Below are 23,451 nucleotides of genomic sequence, written 5' to 3'. Positions count from 1 at the left end.
TGTTTGACTATATTTGCACAAAAATCATTTTTTGAAATATAAAGTATTTTTTTTTATCTATAACAAAGTTTTAGATATTTTTTTTATTCATAATTTTTTTTTTATAAATTTAATCCTTGAAAATTTTATTTATTTATCAAAATTGCTAAAGCATGATTAGCTAGGTATTGGGCCGAAAATCTCTTAGCCCATAAATACTCTATAAAAACATACAATACATCACTCGTTTTAACTCTTTCTATGTTACGCAGAGTTTACGCAATGTTGCAAGAGCAGAGTTTTCATCAACGAACTCAAAGATGAACCCTTTCTAGTTTTCAACGGTAATGTTTTTCCAATTCTTCTGCTTTCTTGATTGATCAAAGGAGTTCTTTCCCAAGACCCTGTTTGGTAGTACCCATTTTTTCATTTTTGATCGTTCAAGAACATTCAATCTTCTGCTTAAAAAAAAGGTACAATCTTTTACCCATTTTTCTAATTTCTTGAATATTTAAGAACATTCAATCTTCTGCTTGAGAAAAAAGTTTGAATCTTTTACCCTTTTTTTCTCATTTCTTAAATATTCAAGAACATTCAATCTTCTGCTTGAGAAAAAAGTTTGAATCTTTTACCCATTTCTTGAATATTCAAGAGCATTCAATCTTCTGATTGAGAAAAAAGTTTGAATCTTTTACCCATTTTTCTCATTTCTTGAATATGCAAGAACATTCAATCTTCTGCTTGAGAAATTAAAAAAAAAAAACCTTAATTGAACAAATGTGTGCTATGTCTGAAACCCTATTTTGCATCAATGTTTTGAAACTCAATTTGTTTAGATGCATATGTTGTGATACTGATTTTTTGTTCATTCTTGATAATTGAAGAATATTCAATCTTCTGCATGAAAAAAACCCTTAATTGAGTAAACATGTTGTGTCCTAAAACCCTATATATTTTGAAAGACAATTTTTTTGTTTGTTACATAATGGATTTTTGCACATTTTGGAATTTTTATTCCAACATATTTGCATATTAGCATTTTGAACTCTGTATTCATGATGCAAAAGTTGGATGATGGCTTTCAATGCAATTTTCATAGGAAATTGTAATCATGTGATTAAGGGATGGTATCTAATGTCGCTGAGATGGAATATTTTTATGACCCTAATATTGAAATTGTCGCTGAGATGAAATATTTATTTCATTATCTATGAAGGGTGGTGTGGTATACATGAGCCCAAAAATGTTGGATGATGCCTTAATGCGAAAGTTAATTGTTGCCTAAAATGCAATTTTAATATGAAATTTTATTCATAATTTAAGGCTTGGATGATATCTATGGTGCTTTGATGACCTTAGTCCCTAAATGCAATTTTGCAAATGCAAAATGGATTTTGGTATGGTATTTAATGTCGCTGAAATGGACTATTTTTATGACCCTAATAGTGAAATTGTGGCTGAGATGAAATATTTTTTTCATTATCTATGAAGTGTGGTTTGGTATATATGATCCCTAAAACGTTGGATGATGCCTTAATGCGAAAGTTAGTTGTTGCCTAAAATGCAATTTTAATATGAAATTTTATTCATAATTTATGGCTTGGATGATATCTATTGTGCTTTGATGACCTTAGTCCCTAAATGCAATTTTGCAAATGCAAAATGGATTGTGACTTGTGTTGGATTACCCTACTAGTAAAGGTTTCAAAGGAATTCTGTAAGGAAGGATCGGTGTATGTGGCCAGGGACTGGTAATGGCAATTTTACTGTCGCAAGTGCTTATCGATTACCACAATCTGATGTAGATAATGACAGTTTGCATGTTCATCGTAAGCATGTGTGGAAGCTAGAAATTCATCAAAGAGTAAGGTGCTTCATTTGATTAAGTGTCATGGCAAATTATTAATTAATCAATTGAAGCATAAAATGAAATTAGGAGAACCTTACTGTCACAAATGTGCGCTACAGGTTGAATCTATTCTACATGTGATGAGAGATTTCCCTTTAGCAATGGTTCTTTGGATGCATGTGCCTATGAATTTAAGGACCGGTTATTTTAATAGTAATTTGCATCAATGGATTGAGCTCAATCTAAATTGCAGTATCGAAGTTGACAAAATTCAATCCTCTGCTTAAAAAAAGGTACAATTTTTTACCAAATTTTCTCATTTTTTGAATATTCAAGAACATTCAATCTTCTGCTTGAGAAAACATTTGAATCTTTTACCAATTTTTCTCATTTTTTGAATATTCAAGAACATTCAATCTTTTGGTTGAGAAAAAGTTTGAATCCTTTTACCCATTTTTCTCATTTCTTGAATATTCAAGAACATTTCTATCTTCTGCTTGAGAAAAAAGTTTGAATCTTTTACCCAATTTTCTCATTTCTTGAATATTCAACAACATTCAATCTTCTGCTTGGGAAATTAAAAAAAAAATAAGAACCTTAATTAAGCAAATGTGTGCTATGTCCGAAACCCTATTTGGCATCAATGTTTTGAAAGTCAATTTTTTAGATGCATATGTTGTGATACTGATTTTTTGTTCATTCTTGATAATTGTAGAATATTCAATCTTCTGCATGAAAAAAACCCTTAATTGAGTAAACATGTTGTGTCCCAAGACCCTATATATTTTGAAAGACAATTTTTTTGTTTGTTACATAATGGAGTTTTGCACATTTTGGAATTTTTATTCCAACATATTTGCATATTAGCATTTTGAACTCTGTATTCATGATGCAAAAGTTGGATGATGGCTTTCAATACAATTTTCATACGAAATTGTAATCATATGATTAAGGGATAGTATCTAATGTCGCTGAGATGAAATATTTTTATGACCCTAATAGTGAAATTGTCGCTGAGATGAAGGGTGGTGTGGTATACATGAGCCCAAAAACGTTGGATGATGCCTTCATGCGAAAGTTAGTTGTTGCCTAAAATGCAATTTTAATATGAAATTTTATTCATAATTTAAGGCTTGGATGGTATCTATTGTGCTTTGATGATGACCTTAGTCCCTAAATGCAATTTTGCAAATGCAAAATGGATTGTGACTTCTGTTGGATTACCCTACTGGTATGGGTTTCAAATGAATTCTCTAAGGAAGGATTGTGACTTGCGTTGGATTACCCTACTGGTAAGAGTAATCTTCTGACTTGTGTTGGATTAGAAAATGGATTATTTCTAATATTATCTATCTGGTATGTATTGCATTATGCAGACCAACTCTTTGGATGTTTGCGTTGTGATCAATGGAGGAAACCGTAATGAGGTTGTATCAGTCCATATTTTGACCGCCAACCTTTTATGAAAATTCGATAAGTGCAGTACACAATTTGCAATTGATGAACCGAAGCACATGATCATTTAGGCAGTCCCAAGACCCTGTTTGGTACCCTACTGGTAAGTGTTTTAAAGGAATTCTCTAAGGAAGGAACTAGTCAAGTAAAGCAAAGTACAAAAAGGTTAAATCTTTTCCCCATTTTTTCTCATTCTTGAATATTAAAGAACTTTCAGTCTTCTGCTTGAGAAAAAAAGTTAGAATCTTTTATCCATTTTTCTCATTCTTGAATATTCAAGAACATTCAATCTCTCCTTGAGGAAAAAGTTAGAATCTTTTACCATTTTTCTCATTTTTGAATATTCATGAACATTTCAATCTTCTGCTTGAGGAATTAAAAAAAATGAACCTTAATTGAGTAAATGTGTGCTATGTCTGACACCCTATTTGGCATCAATGTTTTGAAAGTCAATTTTTTTGTTTTTGACGATAATGGAGTTTTGCACATTTTTGGAATTTATTCCAACATATTTGCATTTTGAACTCTTTATTCATAATGCAAAAGTTGGATGATGGCTTTCAATACAATCTTCATACGAAATTGTAATCATATGATTTAAGGGATGATATCTATTGTCGCTGAGATGAAATATTTTTATGACCCTAGTTGTGAAACTTTCGCCGATCCCACTATTTCGAGAAAAAGACGAATATACTTTGTGCCATGATTTTTGTTAGGGATTGTCTTGATAGCCCAAAAATGTTGGATGATGCCTTAATGCGAAAGCTAGTTAGTTGTTGCCTAAAATGCAATTTTAATATGAAATTTTATTCATAATTTAAGGCTTGGATGGTATCTATTGTGCTTTGATGACCTTAGTCCCTAATTGCAATTTTGCAAATTCAAAATGGATTGTGACTTGTGTTGGATTACCCTACTGATAAGGGTTTCAAAGGAATTCTCTAAGGAAGGATCGGTGTATGTGGCCAGGGAATGATAATGGCAATTTTACTGTCGCAAGTGCTTATCATTTACTACAATCTGATGTAGATAATGAGAGTATGCATGTTCACTGTAAGCATGTGTGGAAGGCAGAAATTCATCAAAGAGTAAGGTGCTTCATTTGGTTAAAGTGTCATGGCAAATTATTAATTAATCAATCGAAGCATAAACTGAAATTAGGAGAACCTTACTGTCATAAATGTGCGCTACAGGTTGAATCTATTCTACATGTGATGAGAGATTTCCCTTTGGCAATGGTTCTTTGGATGCATGTGCCTATGAATTTAAGGACTGGTTTTTTTAATAGTAATTTGCATGAATGGATTGAGCTCAATCTAAATTGCAGTACCAAAGTTGACAACATTATCAAAGTGGAATGCTTTGTTGTCTTTAGCTTGTCACTATTTGTGGATGTGGAATAGAGTTTCATGATGAGAAATTTTGAGCCTCCTGCTCCTTGGTTGCACATTCGTAAGTTAGCCGAAGAGTTAAAAAATTCCGCTATCTTAAATAACAGAAGTAGAGGTCAGGTTCAGGTATGGTGGATTCCTCCTTCGATGGTTGGGTCATGCTTTACACTGACAGGGCAAGTAAGTATAGTGGTAGTGCTGGTTGTGGAGGTCTGATACACGGAACTGATGGCGAATGGCTTGGTGGATAATCTAAAAATATTGGTATTTGCAATGCTTTTGTAGCCAAGTTGTGGGGTATTGTGGAAGGTTTGAGACTAGCGAAAGCTAAAGGATCCAGTAATATTGAGTTGTGTGTTGATTTGGAAGCAGTTATTTATATACCCATTTTTTTCAATCTTCTGCTTAAAAAAAGGTACAATCTTTTACCCATTTTTCTCATTTCTTGAATATTCAAAAACATTCAATCTTCTGCTTGAGAAAAAAAGTTAGAATCTTTTACCCATTTTTCTCATTCTTGAACATTCAAGAACATTCAATCTTCTGTTCGAGAAAAAACACATTAATTCTTGCAAATGTGTGCTATGTCTGAGACCCTATTTGGCATCAATGTTTTTAGATACATGTTGTGATACTGATTTTTTCCATTCTTGATAATTGAAGAACATTCAATCTTCTGCATGAAAAAAAAAACCATAATTGAGTAAACATGTTGTGTCCCAAGACCCTATATATTTTGAAAGACAATTTTTTTGTTTGTTATGATAATGGAGTTTTGCACACTTTTCGAATTTTTATTGCAACATATTTGCATTTTGAAAACTTTATTCATGATGCAAAAGTTGGATGATGGCCTTCAATGCAATTTCATACGAAATTGTAATTATATGATTTAAGGGATGATATCTATTGTCCTTTTATGACCCTAGTGAAACTGTCGCTGCAATGAAATATTTTATTTTATGAAGGGTGGTGTGGTATACATGAGGCCACTATTTCGACAATAAGATGAATAAACTTTTTGTTCCATGATTTTTGTAGGGATTGTCTTGTTGGCCCAAAAACGTTGGATGATGTCTTAATGCAAAAGCTACTTGTTGCCTAAAATGCAATTTTAATATGAAATTTTATTCATAATTTAAGGCTTGGATGGTATTATTAGTCCCTAAATGCGAAAACGTTGGATGATGCCTTAATGCGAAAGCTAGTTTTTGCCGAAAATGCAATTTTAATATTAATTTTTTTTTCATAATTTAAGGCTTGGATGTTATCTGTTGTGCTTTGATGACCTTAGTCCCTAAATGCAATTTTGCAAATGCAAAATTGAATGTGACTTGTGTTGGATAACCCTTACTGGTTAACTGAAGCAAGGTACAAAGAAACCAACTCTTTGCAGTTTGAACTATTTCTCATAGTATCTATCTGATATATATTGCATTATGCAGACCAACTCTTTGGATGCTTGCATTGTGATCAATGGAGGAAACCATAATGAGATTGTATCAGTCCATATTTTGACTGCAGACTTTTTATTAAAATTCGATAAAATTTGGTGGGTGCTGGTTTAAGAATCAGATGATAACACTAGATCTGTGTTGACAATTATAAATGCAAATCTTTGATTTACTAATTGAATACATGTGATCTCTTATAAGTGCGGTACAAAAATTGCAATTGATGAACTGAATCACTTGATCATGTAGGCAGTTCACCCTATTGGTTATGTAAGCATGTAAACTTGTTGCAATGACAGATTACAGTTCTTTCAGACAAACTTGTTGGGATGGTAGATATATCAGATGTTATTTTGGAATCTTACTTTATTAGCTTAAGGTTGCTTTGCTAAATTTTGTCACATCATGAAAGTTCTTGGAATTGTTTTGTAGTTATTGCATAATTACTGGAAAAACTCGCATTCTTTTTTTTGGATATATGATATATCACACGTGTGCCTTTTTTTTTGTTGTCTAATTCCATGTCTTAAATCACTGTCAACATTTTCTGCATAGCTTGACCATGAGAATGTGAGTGTAGTAGAGTAGTGTACTATGTTTTCAGTAAAACTAGTTTTGAGTTATGGGTCATGCTAAATAGTGCCCCTGGGGCACTAGTTAAGCATACTAAAAAAGGAAACAAATGATAAAGTTAATGATGAGAGAGAATAACTTTTCACATCATTAAAACATTGAATGCACAATTTACGAGATAAAATTTCTATATTTGTATCCTTAACTAGTGCCCCGGGGGCACTGTTTAGCATTTTCCTTGAGTTATTCATACTAGAAGTAATAGATTTATTTTCTCTGTCATGACTTGAATTATTTGTTGAGTAGGAAAATGATGACATTGAGGATTGTCATACAAGTGTTAAATTTCAGCTGCCTTTTCTATAACTGTAAGTGCGATTTTGGCAGCAAGCGGTTTAACCATTCTATATGTTTCTTTTTGGTCATTGATTTTCTATTTTATTGAATTTCTTTGTAGTCGAGAACGTGCTCTCTGTCCTAAGACCCTATTTAGCACCGATGTTTTAACATGATGGGATACCCATTTTATCATTTTTTTTATTCAATAACATTCAATCTTCTGCTTGAAATTTAACACAGTATAAAAACCCTATAAGACCGTGAATCATTATGTGATGGTATGTTTTTTCATTATCTGAAAAAGGGGTAGAGTATATGGCCCTAGTAACCTCTAGCAACACAAAATCTAACGTTTGAATCAATGGATATATTCTGTTTCTTAAATTTTTTAAGGGATGGATGCCTCATGGATGTTAGCGTTCAAAGCAATTTTCATATGAAATTGTATTCTTGATATAAGGGATGATATTTATTGTCCTTTTATGACCCTAATTGTGAAATTGTCACTGATATGAGATATATTTTCTCATTATATATGAAGGATGGTATAGTATACCTAGATGAATATACTTTTTGTTGTTCCATGATTTTTATTGGGGATTGTCTTGATGGCCCAAAAATGTTGGATGATGTCTTAATGCAAATGCTAGTTGTTGCCTAAAATGCAATTTTAATATGAAATTTTATTCATAATATAAGGCATGGATGGTATCTATCGTACTTTGATGACCCTGATCCCTCAATGCAATTATGCAACTTCAATATGAAGTAGTCTCCATTCTAAGTAAAAAAAAATCTGCAAATTTATATGCTATCTTGCTTAATAGTCTCTAATAATTTAAATAAATAGCCATATGATCTTACCACAACAATTATAAAACCTAATCTCGGTGTAAGATGTGCAATTTGTTGCTTGTAGTTTACTTTAGCTTGATGAAACTCTCCAAGCTTCATGAGATGTAACTCCAAGCTTTTTCATTATAGTTGTTTGTATTGGCTTTATGAGTTCAATCACGGTTGATTTATTTAGCACAGTTCTGTAAAACCAGTTTTTGGTTTCTTAGAAGTACTAGATTTATTTTCTTTGTCATGACTTGAATTATTTGTTGAGGACAATGATGACATTGATGATTGGCTTACAAGTGGTAACACCGGCATACATAGGATTGAAGTTCATAGCTGGTTGTCATCCTTTAAGCTACCTTTTCTATAACTGTAAGTACGGTTTTGACAAGAAGCGGTTTGTGATTTTCTATGTTTCTTTTTCGTTTGTGATTTTCCATTTTATTGAATTTCCTTATAGTTAAAACTGTGCTCTGTCTCAAGACCCATTTAGCACCGAGGTTTTGGAATTTCCATTCCATCATATTTGGAATGATTCATGTTGGGGTACCCATTTTATCTTTCCTAACTATTCAAAAACATTCAATCTTTCTGCTTGAGAAAAAACAACCTTAATTGAGAAAACGTGCTATGTCCCAATATTTTGAAAGACAGTTTTTTCCTTTGTTATGATGGTGGAGTTTTGTATTATTTACATCAAAATGACTTATATTTTAATCTATTACAAATTGGCCCCGAGTGTCTTGATGACCCAAATATTTTGGATGACACCGAATGTTAAAGCTAGTTGTTGCAAAGACAAAAAGGCATGGATGGTATCTATTGTGCTTTGTTGACTCTAGTCCCTAAATGCAATTTTGCAACTACAATATGAAGTGATTTTGCAAATGCAAAGTGGAGTGTACTTTTGGAGAGGTGTGATTTTGCTAATGCAAAGTGGATTAGCATACTTATTAGGTTTCTTGTATGTACATTATATGTCCTTGTAGGTTTCATGGGATCTTTATTGATCATGTGTGACATTAATCAGCAGAACTTAGATATCATAAGCAGGGTTGGAATAAAAACAGGCATTGATTCAAGGTTTGTTTTTGAAACCACAATTGGTAATGAGAATGCTCTTGTTGCAGAGTTTGTTGCTACTCGGAAAGGAAAATTGTGGTAATGTGTTTGAAATGCCGCTTTCTGCAGCGAAACTAAGCTACACAACAAATGTCAATGATTGGTTATCTCGTATGGCTGTCCCAGTGGGAGCCCAATGAAGAGATGTTGCAGTTGGGTCAAATTCTTTTGATCAGTTACTATTCAGTTCTGTATGCTTCTCTTTGTTACAATTTGTTGCAACTTGCATTTAGTTTTGGTATTTAGTATTCCCTTGAAAATGGAAATGTAAAATCCAGGCATTAGGAAATTTAGAAGATTTGACAGTACAAAATTATAGGGCACCAAACTGACCTCGGAAGGAAAATTTTTAGAAGAGTCAAGAGTACAAAATCACGTGTCTTGTATTCCGTTATTATATGTCCTGATTAGGTAAATGGTATCGGAAAACATTGAAAAAATACGTCAGTTGTTAATATTACAAGAACCTAATGGGTAGTGCCTTTTGCATAGCTATGAGAAAGTCATGTTTTATTGCTTCATTGGCTAAAATGTAGCTGGACTTGCAATGCCTTCTAGTTCTAATACAATGGAAGGGAAAGATGTGAGACCTAGTGACGAAAGGGAAAGATAACTCTAACCTTCTATCTTCTAAAATTTTAGTTTCCTTTCCCTTTCTCTGCATAATAAGGATTGTGTGTAACTTGATTCTCTATTTGAAAGGACAAAATTCAAGTATCATGGCCGTTTAGAAAACATTCAATCTTCAGCTTAAAAAAGGTACAATCTTTTACCCTTTTTGCTCATTTCTTGAACATTCAAGAACATTCAATCTGCTTGATAAGGAAGTTAGAATCTTTTACCCATTTTTCTCATTCTTGAATATTCAAGAACATTCAATCTTCTGCTTGAGGAAATAGTTAGAATCTTTTACCATTTTTCTTATTCTTGAATATTCAAGAACATTCAATCGTCTGCTTGAGAAAACAAGTTGGAATCTTTTACTCATTTTTCTCATTCTTGAATATTCAAGAACATTCAATCTTCTGCTTGAGGAAAAAGTTAGAATCTTTTACCATTTTTCTCATTCTTGAATATTAAAAAACATTTCAATCTTCTGCTTAAGAAATTAAAAAAAATGAACCTTAGAGCATAAATATCGGTTACCTTTTTGTGTTTCTACACTGATATAAATCAGACCATGTCAGAGTAACACCGATAATTACCTTTCATTGCCGCTCATAAAGTAAAGCACGTCCTTCTGCACATGGACGTATCTTAAGTGCCACATAGGAGGCATGTATTTGTATTTGTTTTATTTTTTTTCTTTCCAACAATTGACAAACTATGTGGGAAATATTGTGGGCCATGTGGGACCCATTTTAGAGTGTTTGATGAGTTGTATGGATATTTAGAAAATGTAGTTGAGTTGTTTAAATAATTGGAAAGTGTGAAATAATATAAAAAATTAAGTGGGACCCATTTAAAGAACTTAAGTGAGTTCAATGGATGTGGGTGCTCTTAATTGAGCAAATGTGTGCTATGTCTGAGACCCTATTTGGCATCAATGTTTTGAAAGTCAATTTGTTTAGATGGATATGTTGTGATACTGATTTTTTTTCATTCTTGATAATTGAAGAACATTCAATCTTCTCCATGAAAAACAACCTTAATTGAGTAAACATGTTATGTCCCAAGACCCTATATACCTTCAAAGACAATTTTTTTGTTTGTTACTATAATGGAGTTTTACACATTTTTGGAATTTTTATTCCAACATATTTGCATATTTGCATTTTTAATTCTTTATTCATAATGCGAAAGTTGGATGATGGCTTTCAATGCAATTTTCATACGAAATTGTAATCATATGATTTAAGGGATGGTATTTATTGTCGCTGAGATAAAATATTTTTATGACCATAACTGTGAAACTGTCGTTGAGCCCACTATTTCGACAATAAGATGAATATACTTTTTGTTCCATGATTTATGTAGGGATGTCTTTATGGCCCAAAAACGTTGGATGATGCCTTAATGCGAAAGCTCGTTGTTGCCTAAAATGCAATTTTAATATCAAATTTTATTCATAATTTAAGGCTTGGATGGTATCAGTTATGCTTTGATGACCTTATACCCTAAATGCAATTTTGCAAATGCATATTAGCATTTTGAACTCTTTATTCATGATGCAAAAGTTGGATGATGGCCTTCAATACAATTTTCATACAAAATTGTGCTTTTATGACCCTAATTGTGAAGCTGTCGCTGCGATGAAATATTTTTTTTTATTATCTATGAAGGGTGATGTGGTGCACATGAGCCCACTATTTCGACAATAATACCAATGCTAGTTGTTGCCTAAAATGCAATTTTAATATGAAATTTTATTCCTAATTTAAAGCTTGGATGGTATCTATTGTGCTTTGATGACCTAAGTCCCTAATGCAATTTTGTAAATGCAAAATGGAGTGTGACTTGTGTTGGATTGCCCAACTGGTGGAGCTGTCAAAATGGGCTAGCCCGAACGGGCCGGCCTGCCAAGCTTGATTTTTTCCCGAGCTTGGACTTTAAAAATTCTAGCCCGAATTATTTCCTCGCTTTAGTCCGGCCCGTTAAAGCTCGATTAAAATATGGGCTAGCTCGAATGTGCCATGGGCGGCCCACAAGCCGAATAAATTATAATAATTTTTTTTAAAAAAAAATATAAGTAACTTGTCTTGGATGATTTGAACTTAGTTTGTATTATAAGAATTTCTTTTGCCGCACTACGAGTTTCTCAAACATCATCCGCTACTTACGTAGCGGATAGTGTTTTTTCCTCAAATTTCTCATTTTACTACAAATTTCTCATTTTTACTACTTAAGTATTGAATGAGTAAAAATAGGGCGTGCAAGAAATTTGTGCGTAGCGGATGAGTAAAAATAGGGCGCGCGAGAAACTCGTAGGTAGCGGATGAATAAAAATAGGGCGCGTGAGAAACACGTAGAGCAGCAAAAGAAACTCTTATATTATTAGTCAAGGGGTTTTGGCTTTTTTGTTGTTGTTGCTGCTGCTTGCTTGATGTGATGCCTAGATTTAATTTGTGTTACTTTTGAATGATTGATAATTAGATGAAGCCCGAAATAGACCGATCCGACCCGAAACGGACCAGACCACCATTTTGACAACTCTACCTACTGGTGAGGGTTTCAAATGAATTCTCTAAGGAATGTACAAGTCAACTGAAGCAAAATACAAAAAATCCTATCCCTTTCCTAAAATAGATTTTAGGGAAAATGTTTTACAAAATGGATACTGTCCGGTATTTCATATAAAATTACATGATATAATAGATAAATAATAATATTTTTATTGATAATATAATGATAATGATAATAATAGTAGTACAGAGTTACTCTTCCTACGGAAGAATCCTATTCAGAGTGGAATCCTACTCTGATCTTTACATAAAAAAACTATTCTCATTCCTACCTCTCAAACCTTAAACCATATTCTTAAATAAATATTATTAAAGAATATCTTTACTAAAATATTATTTATTCCAAATAATAAAGTATACTTATTTCTAAGAAGATATTTGAATTATATCTTTACCAAGATAGTATTCAAGAATATATTAATTATATTACTAATTACTATAATTTCTAATATAATAGCTATAATTACTTAAACACCTATGCAGGGGCGAAGCTGCTGCCCGACCGGCCTGAGTACGTGCCTGGGCTCGACCTAAAATATTTTTGGTGTTCTCAAGAGTTTTTGTTCGTAAAGGCCAAAGTAGGATACCTCTCTGAATATTTCAGAAGGTTCAGATCTGAGAGTTGTATCACGCACCATAGATCAGCACAACGCTGGATCGGTTTTTTTGTTTTGTTTGGTTTTCGGCCGAAATGGGCTTGGGCCTGGTTCCTTTTTTTCTTGCTTTTCAGTACACCTAGTTTCAATTTCGCACCCTTCGTGACTCTTTTATTTTAACTTTAATTATTTTTGAATCAATTAAGTGCTTATTTAAATAAGTGCTTATTTAAGTTATTTTAATTAATTAAGTGCTTATTCAACTAAGTGCTTAAATGATTAAATGCTTAAATAAGTGTTTATTAATCAAGTACTTAGTTAATTAAGTACTCATTCAAGCTTTTTATTTTTATTTTTATATATATACACAAAAGGGGCCGAAGCCCAAATTCAATTCAAGCTTATTTAAATAAGTGCTTATTCACATAAGTTCTTATTTAATTAAGTGTTTTTTCTCATAAGTGTTTTTTTCTTAAGTGCTTTTTCTTTTCAAAACTTTACTCCCTCCGTCCCACAATGAGTGAGCCAGTTGACTGCGTCACGCATGCCAATGTATAACTTTGACTATTAATATTATTAATTGTATAATAGTAAAAATTATAAAAATGTGATATTTTGAAAATACACTCATTGAGATGAATCCAACAACATCTTATATGTTAATTTTGTTTTTATTTATTAGTAAAAAAATTGGGTCAAAGTAAGATATGTGAATAGTGTATATAGTCAAAATGGTTCACTCATTTTAGGACTGAGGGAGTATATCCTTAATTAATGATTAGCTTTTGACTTTTATTCGTTCATACTTTAATTAATTAATGGGTAAATAGTGTCATACCCCCCTGCAAAATAGGCGAGTTTTGCGTTACCCCCTGCAAAATATTTTTTTGATATTACCCCCTGCAATGTCAAGATTCCTTGCGTTACCCCCCTGGCTCAACAAGTGGGCATATGACATGGAAGAATCTTGACGTGGCATGACACGTGGAAATTAATTTATTTTTTATCTATTTTTAATTGCCAACTCATTAATTAATGTGGGTTTTTAAATAAAAAAATGAAAAAAAAAACTTAAAAGTTGTTATATTTTTATGAACTTACTTAAAAGAAAGTTTTTTTTTTTTTTTGACTAAAAGTTGTTATTATATATATATATATATATAAAAAATTCTTATATATATATAATAACTAATAATAGAGTAACCAAAAAAAAAAAAACGAAGATGAAAAAAAAAACTAATAATAATAATAGTAACCAAAAAACTAATAATCTATAACAATATATAAAGGGGATAAGGGAGTTTGGGCTGGATTTTTTTTTGTCCATTTTGCCCTTAACTTCCTTTATGGTTTTTTAATTATTCCATAATTGCCCTTAACTTCCTCTCTTTTTTTTTTATGGTTTTTTCATCTATATCTATTCTATACTATAATATATAAAAAGAATAAATGAGTTTTGGGGTAGAATTTTCATAATACCAACATTACCCTTTGGTTTTTTTAGTAGCAACAAAAATCTTTTATTAACAAACTCACCATAACATAAGCTGTATTTTTTTTTTGGGTACATAAGTTAGACACAGGCAGGCGCGGAACGCGCCTGCCTGACCCGCTAGTAATAATAATAATAATAATAATTGCGTCAAAAATAATAATAATAATAATAATAATAATAGAGTAACAAAAAAAAAAAAAAACTGCAATCACATAGTAACGCAAGAACAATCGCTTTGCCCTAACCCCAAATTGAAAACGAAGAACAATCGCTGCATATGAACGGAACGAAAAAAAAAAGTTTCTTTAAATAAAAAAATTTCTTTAAAAAAAGAGTTTCTTTAAAAAAAAGTTTCTTTAAAAAAAGTTTTTTTTTAAAAAAAGAGTTTCTTTAAAAAAAAAGATTTCTTTAAAAAAAAAGTTACCGTAAAAAAAAAGTTCCTTTAAAAAAAAAGTTTTTTCCATTTTTTTTAATTAAAAAATAAATAATTACTGAGTTGGCAATTAAAAATAAATAAAAAATAAATTAATTTCCACGTGTCATGCCACGTCAAGATTCATCCATCTCATATGCCCACTTGTTGAGTCAGGGGGTAACGCAAGGAATCTTGACATTGCAGGGGGTAATCTCAAAAAAATATTTTGCAGGGGGTAACGCAAAACTCGCCTATTTTGCAGGGGGTATGACACTATTTACCCTTAATTAATTCACTTCTTTTGCTGAAGCCATTAGGTTTGGTCTGGTGATGAGGGGTTTGGATAGTATACTATAGGTCCTGAGTTCGATTCTCAGCTCATTGTAAACAAAAAAAAATGACAAGCCTCTTTTATTTCTATTTAGGACTATTTATATATTACGTCACATGTGAATTTGCTACTTGCGGTTAAAATTTTGCCCAAACTCTCTAAGCTTCGCCACTGCTCCTATGAGGTCCTAACATTACTAATTTCAAGAATATCTTTCTTCCATTTACAATCTGAAACTGTACACAAATCAAAATATTGCAACAAATACATATGCATGCTGCTGAATAATTAATTAATGGTACAGTGCTCTGCATCATATCATATAAACTCACAAACAAATTGGCCTAAACCCCCCATATGAAATTTCATTTAATTAGTTTCTACTCCACCAGATTTGCTAAACATTCTGAGGCTTAGCATTTGGCTAACATTTGAAGTTTCGTAAAATTGATTCAAATATAACACATATTTATAGTCTAAACGTAACAGTTATTGTTTAAACGGTATATGTGGGAGCCTTATACTAGGTAAATGATGTTTATGGATTATTTAATACTCCCTCCGTCCCAAATTATAAGGAAAAATGTCCTTTTTTTTGTCCCAAATTATAAGGGAGAAAATCATTTTCAAGAATGTTTTTCCCTTATTCTCATAAAATTAAATGCAAATTGCATTTAATTTTCTCTCTCTGCCCTTTTCTCAATAAACAACAACCAATAAAAATTGTTTTTACATCTTCCTATGCAACTTATTCCAAGGAAAACCCACAAAAACATATTTCAAATTCTCATGTTTTACTTTTTCTTAATAAGTGTGATTTTTTTATTTTCTCTTATAATTCGGGACGGAGGGAGTAGATATTTATGTTGAATAAAAAATTATATTAGATATTCATGTTTAAAATATAAAAAAAAATAACAATAATTTTTTCAAAAAAAGTAATGTTTCCATTTTAATTTGAAGTATTCAAATGTATGTATTTGACCAAAATTATATTAATAAGATATATTTAAAAATATTCAAATGTATGTATTTGACTAAAATTATACTAGTGTACTAAGGTAATCTTACCAGTTCAAATATGCATTGGACTATAAATATGTGTGATATTTTATTTTAATTTCACATTGGACAATGGACTCAGATAATGCTAGTAATCTTACCAGTTACATAGAAAGTGGAAAGGCCAAAAATAATGGTGTTTAGGGAAGCTGTCTTACTTCCATGTGAAAATAAGAATTTTTCAGGTTTTAAGTCCCTATGTATGAAATTGTGTTTGTGGCAAGGTGAATTAAGTTCCATATTGTTTAGAAAAATGAAGGTTGAACATTTTATAAAGTGAGAAAATTCATATATCTAACGTCTTAAGATTTTGGCTAAAAATATGGTGTTCAACTCACTTGTACCGTTATTCTGAACTTAATGTGGATGATCCATCTGACTGCTCCCTCATGACCCAACACCATGTTCATGGCACGTACCTGCACAATATACAAAACATAATTAGTTGAACAAATGAGTCATAAATAGATAAAAGATCACGATTTATTGTTAGATTCAAAGAGGAAAATTTGACCAGATCAAAATTTGGCCAAGTTCAAAATACAACTCTCTTAATTGATTTGGGTCACTTTCATTTTCTTAAATTATGCACAAAAATTTTGAATGTAAATTTATATTGTGATGGTTAAATCATTTAATCTAACCATTCTCACTTTTTATTTGTTACAAAATTACATTATACCAAGTCAAAGAAAGACAAATTATATCCAATATAAATTTGGTCATGTGACCACACTCAATCATCATATCATAGGAGTATTCATTTCCTTTACAAAAAATAGTTGTTTCAATAATGGAAAAAGTGAAGCTAATTGCCACTCCTCAAAGCTTCCCTTGTGCTAGAATTGAGTGGGCTTTAAGGATTAAAGGTGTTGAATATGAATATATACAAGAAGATTTATTGAATAAGAGTCCTTTGCTTCTTCAATCAAATCCTGTTTACAAGAAAGTTCCAGTGCTACTTCATGATGGAAAATCAATTGCTGAATCACTTGTTATCCTTGAGTACATAGATGAGACATGGAAGGACAACCCTTTGTTGCCACTAGATCCATATGAGAGAGCACAAGCTCGGTTTTGGGCAAAGTTTATTGATGAAAAGGTAAATATATATATATATGAACCTTTTTATTTTATTTTTCACTTCTCTATTTACTTGTTTCTTTAGTGGTCAAAATTTTCAATCTCTTTTGGTATTTGTTAATAGGGGATTGAAGACTATTTACACGAGGCTAGAAATTATTTTAGTTCTTGAATGAAACATGATTTGCTATTTAGAGTGCGAACTCAAACATAATTCAATAAATTACCTCTTTTTTCATTATAAGGTGTGTGTGTGTGTGATTGGTCGATACTATCACAGCCGCTCCAATGCCTAATCAAAATATGGTATTGGACGGTGACCAAATTTTTATAAGGTTCACTAGTTAAAGTGCAAACTAAGTTCGCACTCTAAGTAAAAAACTGTATTTGAGTTCGCACTCAAAGTAGCAAATTTTGTTTTCAGTTCACACACAACATAATTTCATTACACCATTATGGAAGTTTTGAATTTAGTAGGTACTATGGTAAAGCTCTAGTTATTTGATATAAGCTTGTTTTCATGGAAACAGTGTGTGGTTGGTGTATGGGGAGCATGTGTGGCTCAAGGAGAAGAGAAGAAAAAAGCTGTGGATGCTGCATTGGAGTTACTAGCATTTCTTGAGAAACTTATTCAAGGGAAAAAGTTTTTTGGAGAGAAAATAGGGTATCTTGATATTGTGGCTGGTTGGTTATCATATTGGCTTAATGTCCTTGAAGAACTTGGAGAAATTGAGTTACTCAATGCTGAAAGGTTCCCATCTCTTCATGAGTGGAGCAATAACTTCATCCAAACTTCACCTATCAAAGATTGCATTCCACCAAGGGAAATGGTGGTTGAATATTTTAGTTTTGGCATCAACTATGTTCGTTCCTTGGCATCCAAGGAATAGGAGGACGAAGTGTACGTTTGGAATCACAGTGGATATGTTAGAATTACAATGAGTCGTGGTGATTTTGCAATAGTTACAAATTGTTGCGTCTTATCGTGATTCTGACAAATTTATTGTAATATCTGTTAATTGTGGTGTTTAGGACTTCTGATGTGGAAATTGTATTGGGTGTTAGTTATTTTCTATTTTAGTAACTATTGTTCAACTTTTAAATTAATTGTGGTAGTTATTGGATGTTTTAGTTTTATGTAACTATGTAAAACTGGTTATGTGTGTTCAGTATTTTATTACAGACAAATTTTATGTAATGACTCCTCTGGTCATTGTTCAATAATTTTCTTTTCTTCTAATTCAATTAACAACAATTGGTATCTGTTTCGGACCGAACTAAAGCCCAACACGCTCAATATTGTTATAACAATGTAACAAGATATTGTTATACTGTTACCCTTCTAGTTCATCTCCTTCGGTATAAGTGTCTTTTTCGTCAAAATATCTACCATGATGGAAGTCAATGACCTATTTGTTACCGTAAAAACTTAAAGGATAACAATGTAACAAGTTAAAAACATTAATGACTTATTTGTTACCCTATAAACTTAAAGACCTAACTGTTACCTAAAAATCTTAAACAACCTAACTATTTTGATCCTAGAAGGACCTAATTGTTACAAACACAGAATTGAGTACCAAAGGATGTATTTGACCTACCTTATGCTCTATTTGGTAAAAAAAAAAAGTATTTATGCTCTGCACATTAGAAAATGAGAATTTGATGACCAAAAAATGTCACCAACTTTGAAGAGTAATTAAATTAATTCTCTGAATGATTCAAATGATTTTGACAGTCACAACAATTAATGAAATAAATTGAATTAATAATTTAAGTTAACATAGATGAAACTATATGACAAGAGATCCTCACTTTCTTCCATTTACACTCTGAAACTGTACACAAATCAAAATATTGCAACATATACATATGCATGCTGCTGCTGAATAATTAATTAATGGTACAGTGCTCTGCATCATATCATATGAACTCACAAACAAATTGGCCTAAACCCCCCACAATTTCAATTTCATTTAATTAGTTACTACTCCACCAGATTTGCTAAACATTCTGAAGCTTAATGCATTTAGTAATGCTCTTGAATATTGTCGAGACGCCATTTTCCAATCTCCTCCCGTCTTCATCATTGCCTTAAACTCATCGAAACTTATTCTTCCGTCCTTTAACAAAACAGTTAGAAATGTTAGAAAAACTGAACAAGACATGTTATGTTTATATATAGATAGCATTTGAGAGTTTTTTGTGTATATCTTACCTTGTCCAAGTCTACATCGATTAGAATGTCTTTGATCACTTGGTCGTTGGTTGAATCATCGTCTGATAAGGCATCTTTCAACTCATCAAACTCAACATATCCAGTTTGATTCTTGTCAAAGAAATTGAATGCTTCAGTGAGATGCTCATCATTTCCAATTCTTCTTAAATGAACACTCATTGTGATGAAATCTTCACAATTCAAGGTGCCGTTTCCGTCACAATCTGCCTGTTTTCATCAATTAACAACCAAGTTCGTCATTTCATTAATATAGTTACAATTCTCTACATAGACAAAATTCATATACTTTGTTAAAGTTATATGGTCTAGAAAGATTTTTAAAATTTCTTTTGGTTAATGATGGAAATCAGCCAAAACTTTCCTATACATTAAATTGGGTTAGATTTGGTTAGTCATTAATCGTTGCAATCTACGAAGCATTGACAAGACATTGACATTGATAATAATTGAGAAAATAAATTGAATGTGATCACATATGTCGGTGTCTGACACACCTTCACTCAGAAGTGTCAGTACTAGTACTACAGAGGCTGCAATCATTTTTTTAAATATGAAATACACCGCGGAACATGAGGCAATCATGTTCGAGGCCAACAAAGAAACAAAGGTGATAAAACCAAAATATAGTGTTCTCTTATCATCTCACATTTTGATGCCTTCAATATTATAAATTATAGAAGTTGTTTTAGTAAGGAACAATGAAACACGGACACCAGACACGACATGGACACGCCGACACCGATAATAATTTGAGAAAATGACATAATTAAGTGTAATCATAAGTGTCGGTACTTCATAGGTAAGGAACTTACTGCATCTATTAATGTCTGAATATCAGAATCAGGAATAATGTGACCAATCATTTGAAAGCCATCTTTAAGCTCTTCAAATGTTAAGTAACCATTTTTATCCTTGTCCATCATATCAAACATTTGCCTAAATCCATCAATTTGTTCATCTGGCAAGTTATCAGCCACCACCTAAAAAGAGAATCAAATTGATTCAAGAGTATATAAAAATAGAAATCATTGACCTATGAAAGCAAATCATGATGAAACTTACTCTAAGGACTTTCTTTTTGAATCTGTTCATCAAGGAGAATTGTTTGATCCTCATTCTTACTTGGTCTCCAAGAGAAACATTTCTACCATGCTCCCTATGTTGTATCCATGAATGATCTTCACAAAGAACAAAACAATTAATTATTAGCACAGGTTTTTCATCATGTCAATGAACTCAAATACTCCCTCCGGTCACTATTATAAGCAGAAATCACTTTTTAAGTTCATCGGAAAACTGATGTAAGTTTTCCAATGAGTGGCCAGATACATCAGTTTTCCAATGAACCTAAAAAGGGGTTTTTTGCTTATAATAGTGACCGGAGGGAGTATCTATTTGCTGAATTATGGAGCACCATACTTACCAAGAACTTCTTGAACTGTGATTCTGGTGAATGGATTTGGATCAAGCATACGCTTAACAAGGTATTTGGCTTCATCTGAAACTTTAGGCCAAGGATCTCTTGTGAAATCTACATGACCCCGGATTATCGCCTGTGCTATGGCTTCTTCGGTTTCTGTACTCAACAACAAACACAAACTTTATGAAAATGGGAACTCTTACTATAATTATTCTTCACATGCACGCGCACGCAATACACATATATCTATATAAGAGAGAATTGAAAAGGGACCAACCTGCCCAAAAGGGTGGAACTCCACAAAGTAAAATATAAAGGATAACGCCTGTGCTCCAGATATCGATTTCTTGTCCATAGTTACGTCTTAAAACTTCAGGAGCCATGTAATAGGGACTTCCGACAATTTCATTGAATCTATCGCCATTTACATAGAAAGTGGAAAGGCCAAAATCAATGGCCTTTAGCGAAGCTGTCTCACTTGCATCGGAAAATAAGAAATTTTCAGGTTTTAAGTCCCTATGTATGACACCGTGTTCATGGCACACCTGCAAAATATACAAAACAGAATAAGTTTAACAAATGAGTCATAAATAGACAAAAGATCATGATTTATTGTTAGTTTCAAAGAGGAAAAAACAGAAACGGATCAACCTAAGAAAGAAAGAAATATATAAAAGATAAAACCTGCATTAGTAAACTTTTAAGAAATTTTCGACTTCACATATTCAAGTGGTTTTTTTTTTAAATAAGACAAGTAATCACAAACGTCTGTTTTTTTTTTAAAAAAATGACTTCATTTTGGGCCGTGATATCAAAGTTTTTGGTCTCTCTTCGACTACGATTAAAATTGTATCAGCCACATTTGATCGTGATTCTCTACAATATCAAGAATTTCAACACAATTGCAACTGCAATTTAAAACGTTGCTTAGACACAACACATGAAAGGAAGAGTGTCTTCCTTTTGTCCCAAGTTAACCTTACCAAACCTAAAATAATATCATAAACTTTTTTAACTTTTAAACACCTTTGATATTTCAATATATTTCTTTTAAACACCTTTTAAACACTTTTTTAACTTTTAAACACCTTTGTTCAACAAAATACATGCATAATAACCATGCCACAAAATCTATCAAACATCGGTGTTTAGAAAAAAAGTTTCATGACCGCAATCTGAATCACAGGTTCTTAATATCTTCACATCTACAATACAACTACAATTAAGATCGCATCAGCCACATAAGACGTCGTCTTCTTTCATAAATCCTTCGCAATATAAAAAATTCCAAAACATAGATAAAAAGTTAATAAAAAAAAAATTAATTTGCAATTAGGTAGATTATTAATTAGTACATTACCTTGCAAACTTCAAGAATGGTTTTGGCAACATTAGCAGCAGCTCTTTCTGTATAATGACCTTTAGCAACAATCCTATCAAAAAGTTCACCACCTTCACACAATTCCATAACAAGATAAACAGCATCTCTATCTTCATAAGCTTCTCTAAAAGCAACAATATTAGGATGTTGAGGCAAATGTCTCATGATTTGAACCTCTCTCCTCACATCTTGAATATCAATCTCCGTCCTAAGTTTCGTCTTTGAAATCTTCTTACAAGCAAATGCCTCGCCCGTTTTAAGATCCACGCAACGGACTGTCACACCAAATTCGCCTCTCCCAAGCTCTTTGCCTAATTCATATTTATCAAATATGTTACCAGGACAAGGATTGGATACGACGTTTAGTGGACGCGCCATGGAGCCTGATCTATATGTGGTAGGTGTAGTAGTCTCGATGTTTTGATCGGTTTTGTGTTTATTGTTGTTGTGATTGTCCTTTGATTTCTTTCGTCCGCCATTTTTGCCTTGCGTTGATACGCAACTTCCCATGGATGATTTTTTTTTTTTTTTCAACTCAAAAAATTAATGAATGAATTAAAAAAATTGAATTGGATTGGATTGGATTATATACAAATATGTTGATTATGTGTATATAATCCAATCAATGCAATTTAATGCAATGTGAAAATGAATATGAATATGATGATGATTATTGTTATGAAGATTATTATGATGATGTTGAGTTAATTAACCAATCTCCATGGGAAGAAGAACAAGAACAAAAAGAAGAAGGTGGAAGGAAAATGAGAATTCTAACTAATCTAAAAAAAAAGTGTGGAGAGAATGAGAATGAGAATGAAAGGGTGAATGCTATATTTGGTTGAGGAGATTAGCTGTAACATTGCAAATTCATAGTTAATCCCTCCATTTTTTAAGGACTCTTTCATCCGTTGATATTAATTACTATTACTATTATATACGTTTTTGTTTTATTTACTTTATTTATTTATTTATGATGATTACATTTTGTACATACATTGAGAAATTTGGATTGTGATTGGTTCATGTTTTATCCAACAAATATGTACCAATCTATTTTCATACAACATAAAAAAGGTGATCACGGTACACGGTTTAGATAGATGATTGTGATTGGTCCACAAATAATATTAATATAGAAAAAATAAATATTATTTATAAACCAATCAGAATCATCCACCTCAACATATCCACAAAATATGTGTACCAAAAAATTGACCTAAACTGTACCAAAGAATT

At 32.0% G+C, this 23,451-nt stretch overlaps 2 protein-coding genes and 1 long non-coding RNA gene across 8 annotated transcripts; 2 read left to right on the top strand and 1 right to left on the bottom strand.

Annotated features, from left to right (window-relative positions):
* Positions 1-252: 252 nt before the first annotated feature.
* On the top strand, positions 253-9,058 carry LOC123917428. 6 transcript variants are annotated; one of them, XR_006812452.1, is made up of 7 exons: positions 253-1,848; positions 1,948-3,120; positions 3,205-5,092; positions 5,719-6,048; positions 6,123-6,376; positions 7,011-7,072; positions 9,017-9,058. It is a non-coding gene; the product is annotated as an uncharacterized LOC123917428 (long non-coding RNA). The 6 variants fall into 6 exon arrangements; XR_006812454.1 differs by lacking the exons at positions 7,011-7,072; positions 9,017-9,058 and having other exon boundaries at positions 253-452; positions 1,681-1,848; positions 6,123-6,605; XR_006812453.1 differs by lacking the exons at positions 7,011-7,072; positions 9,017-9,058 and having other exon boundaries at positions 253-1,843; positions 6,123-6,605.
* Positions 9,059-16,656: 7,598 nt separating this feature from the next.
* On the top strand, positions 16,657-18,435 carry LOC123913948 (glutathione S-transferase U7-like). The gene is made up of 2 exons (XM_045964889.1): positions 16,657-17,191; positions 17,703-18,435. The coding sequence occupies exons 1-2, from the start codon at positions 16,883-16,885 to the stop codon at positions 18,060-18,062; spliced, it is 669 nt and encodes a 222-aa protein (XP_045820845.1). The 5' UTR covers positions 16,657-16,882; the 3' UTR covers positions 18,063-18,435.
* Positions 18,436-18,970: 535 nt separating this feature from the next.
* Positions 18,971-23,122, bottom strand: LOC123913947 (calcium-dependent protein kinase 24). The gene is made up of 7 exons (XM_045964888.1): positions 22,192-23,122; positions 21,109-21,376; positions 20,835-20,987; positions 20,474-20,589; positions 20,224-20,391; positions 19,391-19,618; positions 18,971-19,295 (listed from the first exon to the last, which is right to left on the bottom strand). The coding sequence occupies exons 1-7, from the start codon at positions 22,720-22,722 to the stop codon at positions 19,149-19,151; spliced, it is 1,611 nt and encodes a 536-aa protein (XP_045820844.1). The 5' UTR covers positions 22,723-23,122; the 3' UTR covers positions 18,971-19,148.
* Between the last annotated feature and the right edge of the window lie 329 nt (positions 23,123-23,451).

Source organism: Trifolium pratense, linkage group LG3 (assembly GCF_020283565.1).
Source record: "Trifolium pratense cultivar HEN17-A07 linkage group LG3, ARS_RC_1.1, whole genome shotgun sequence".
In the NCBI taxonomy this organism is placed as follows: domain Eukaryota; kingdom Viridiplantae; phylum Streptophyta; class Magnoliopsida; order Fabales; family Fabaceae; genus Trifolium; species Trifolium pratense.
This window is presented reverse-complemented; position numbering and strand designations above follow the sequence as displayed.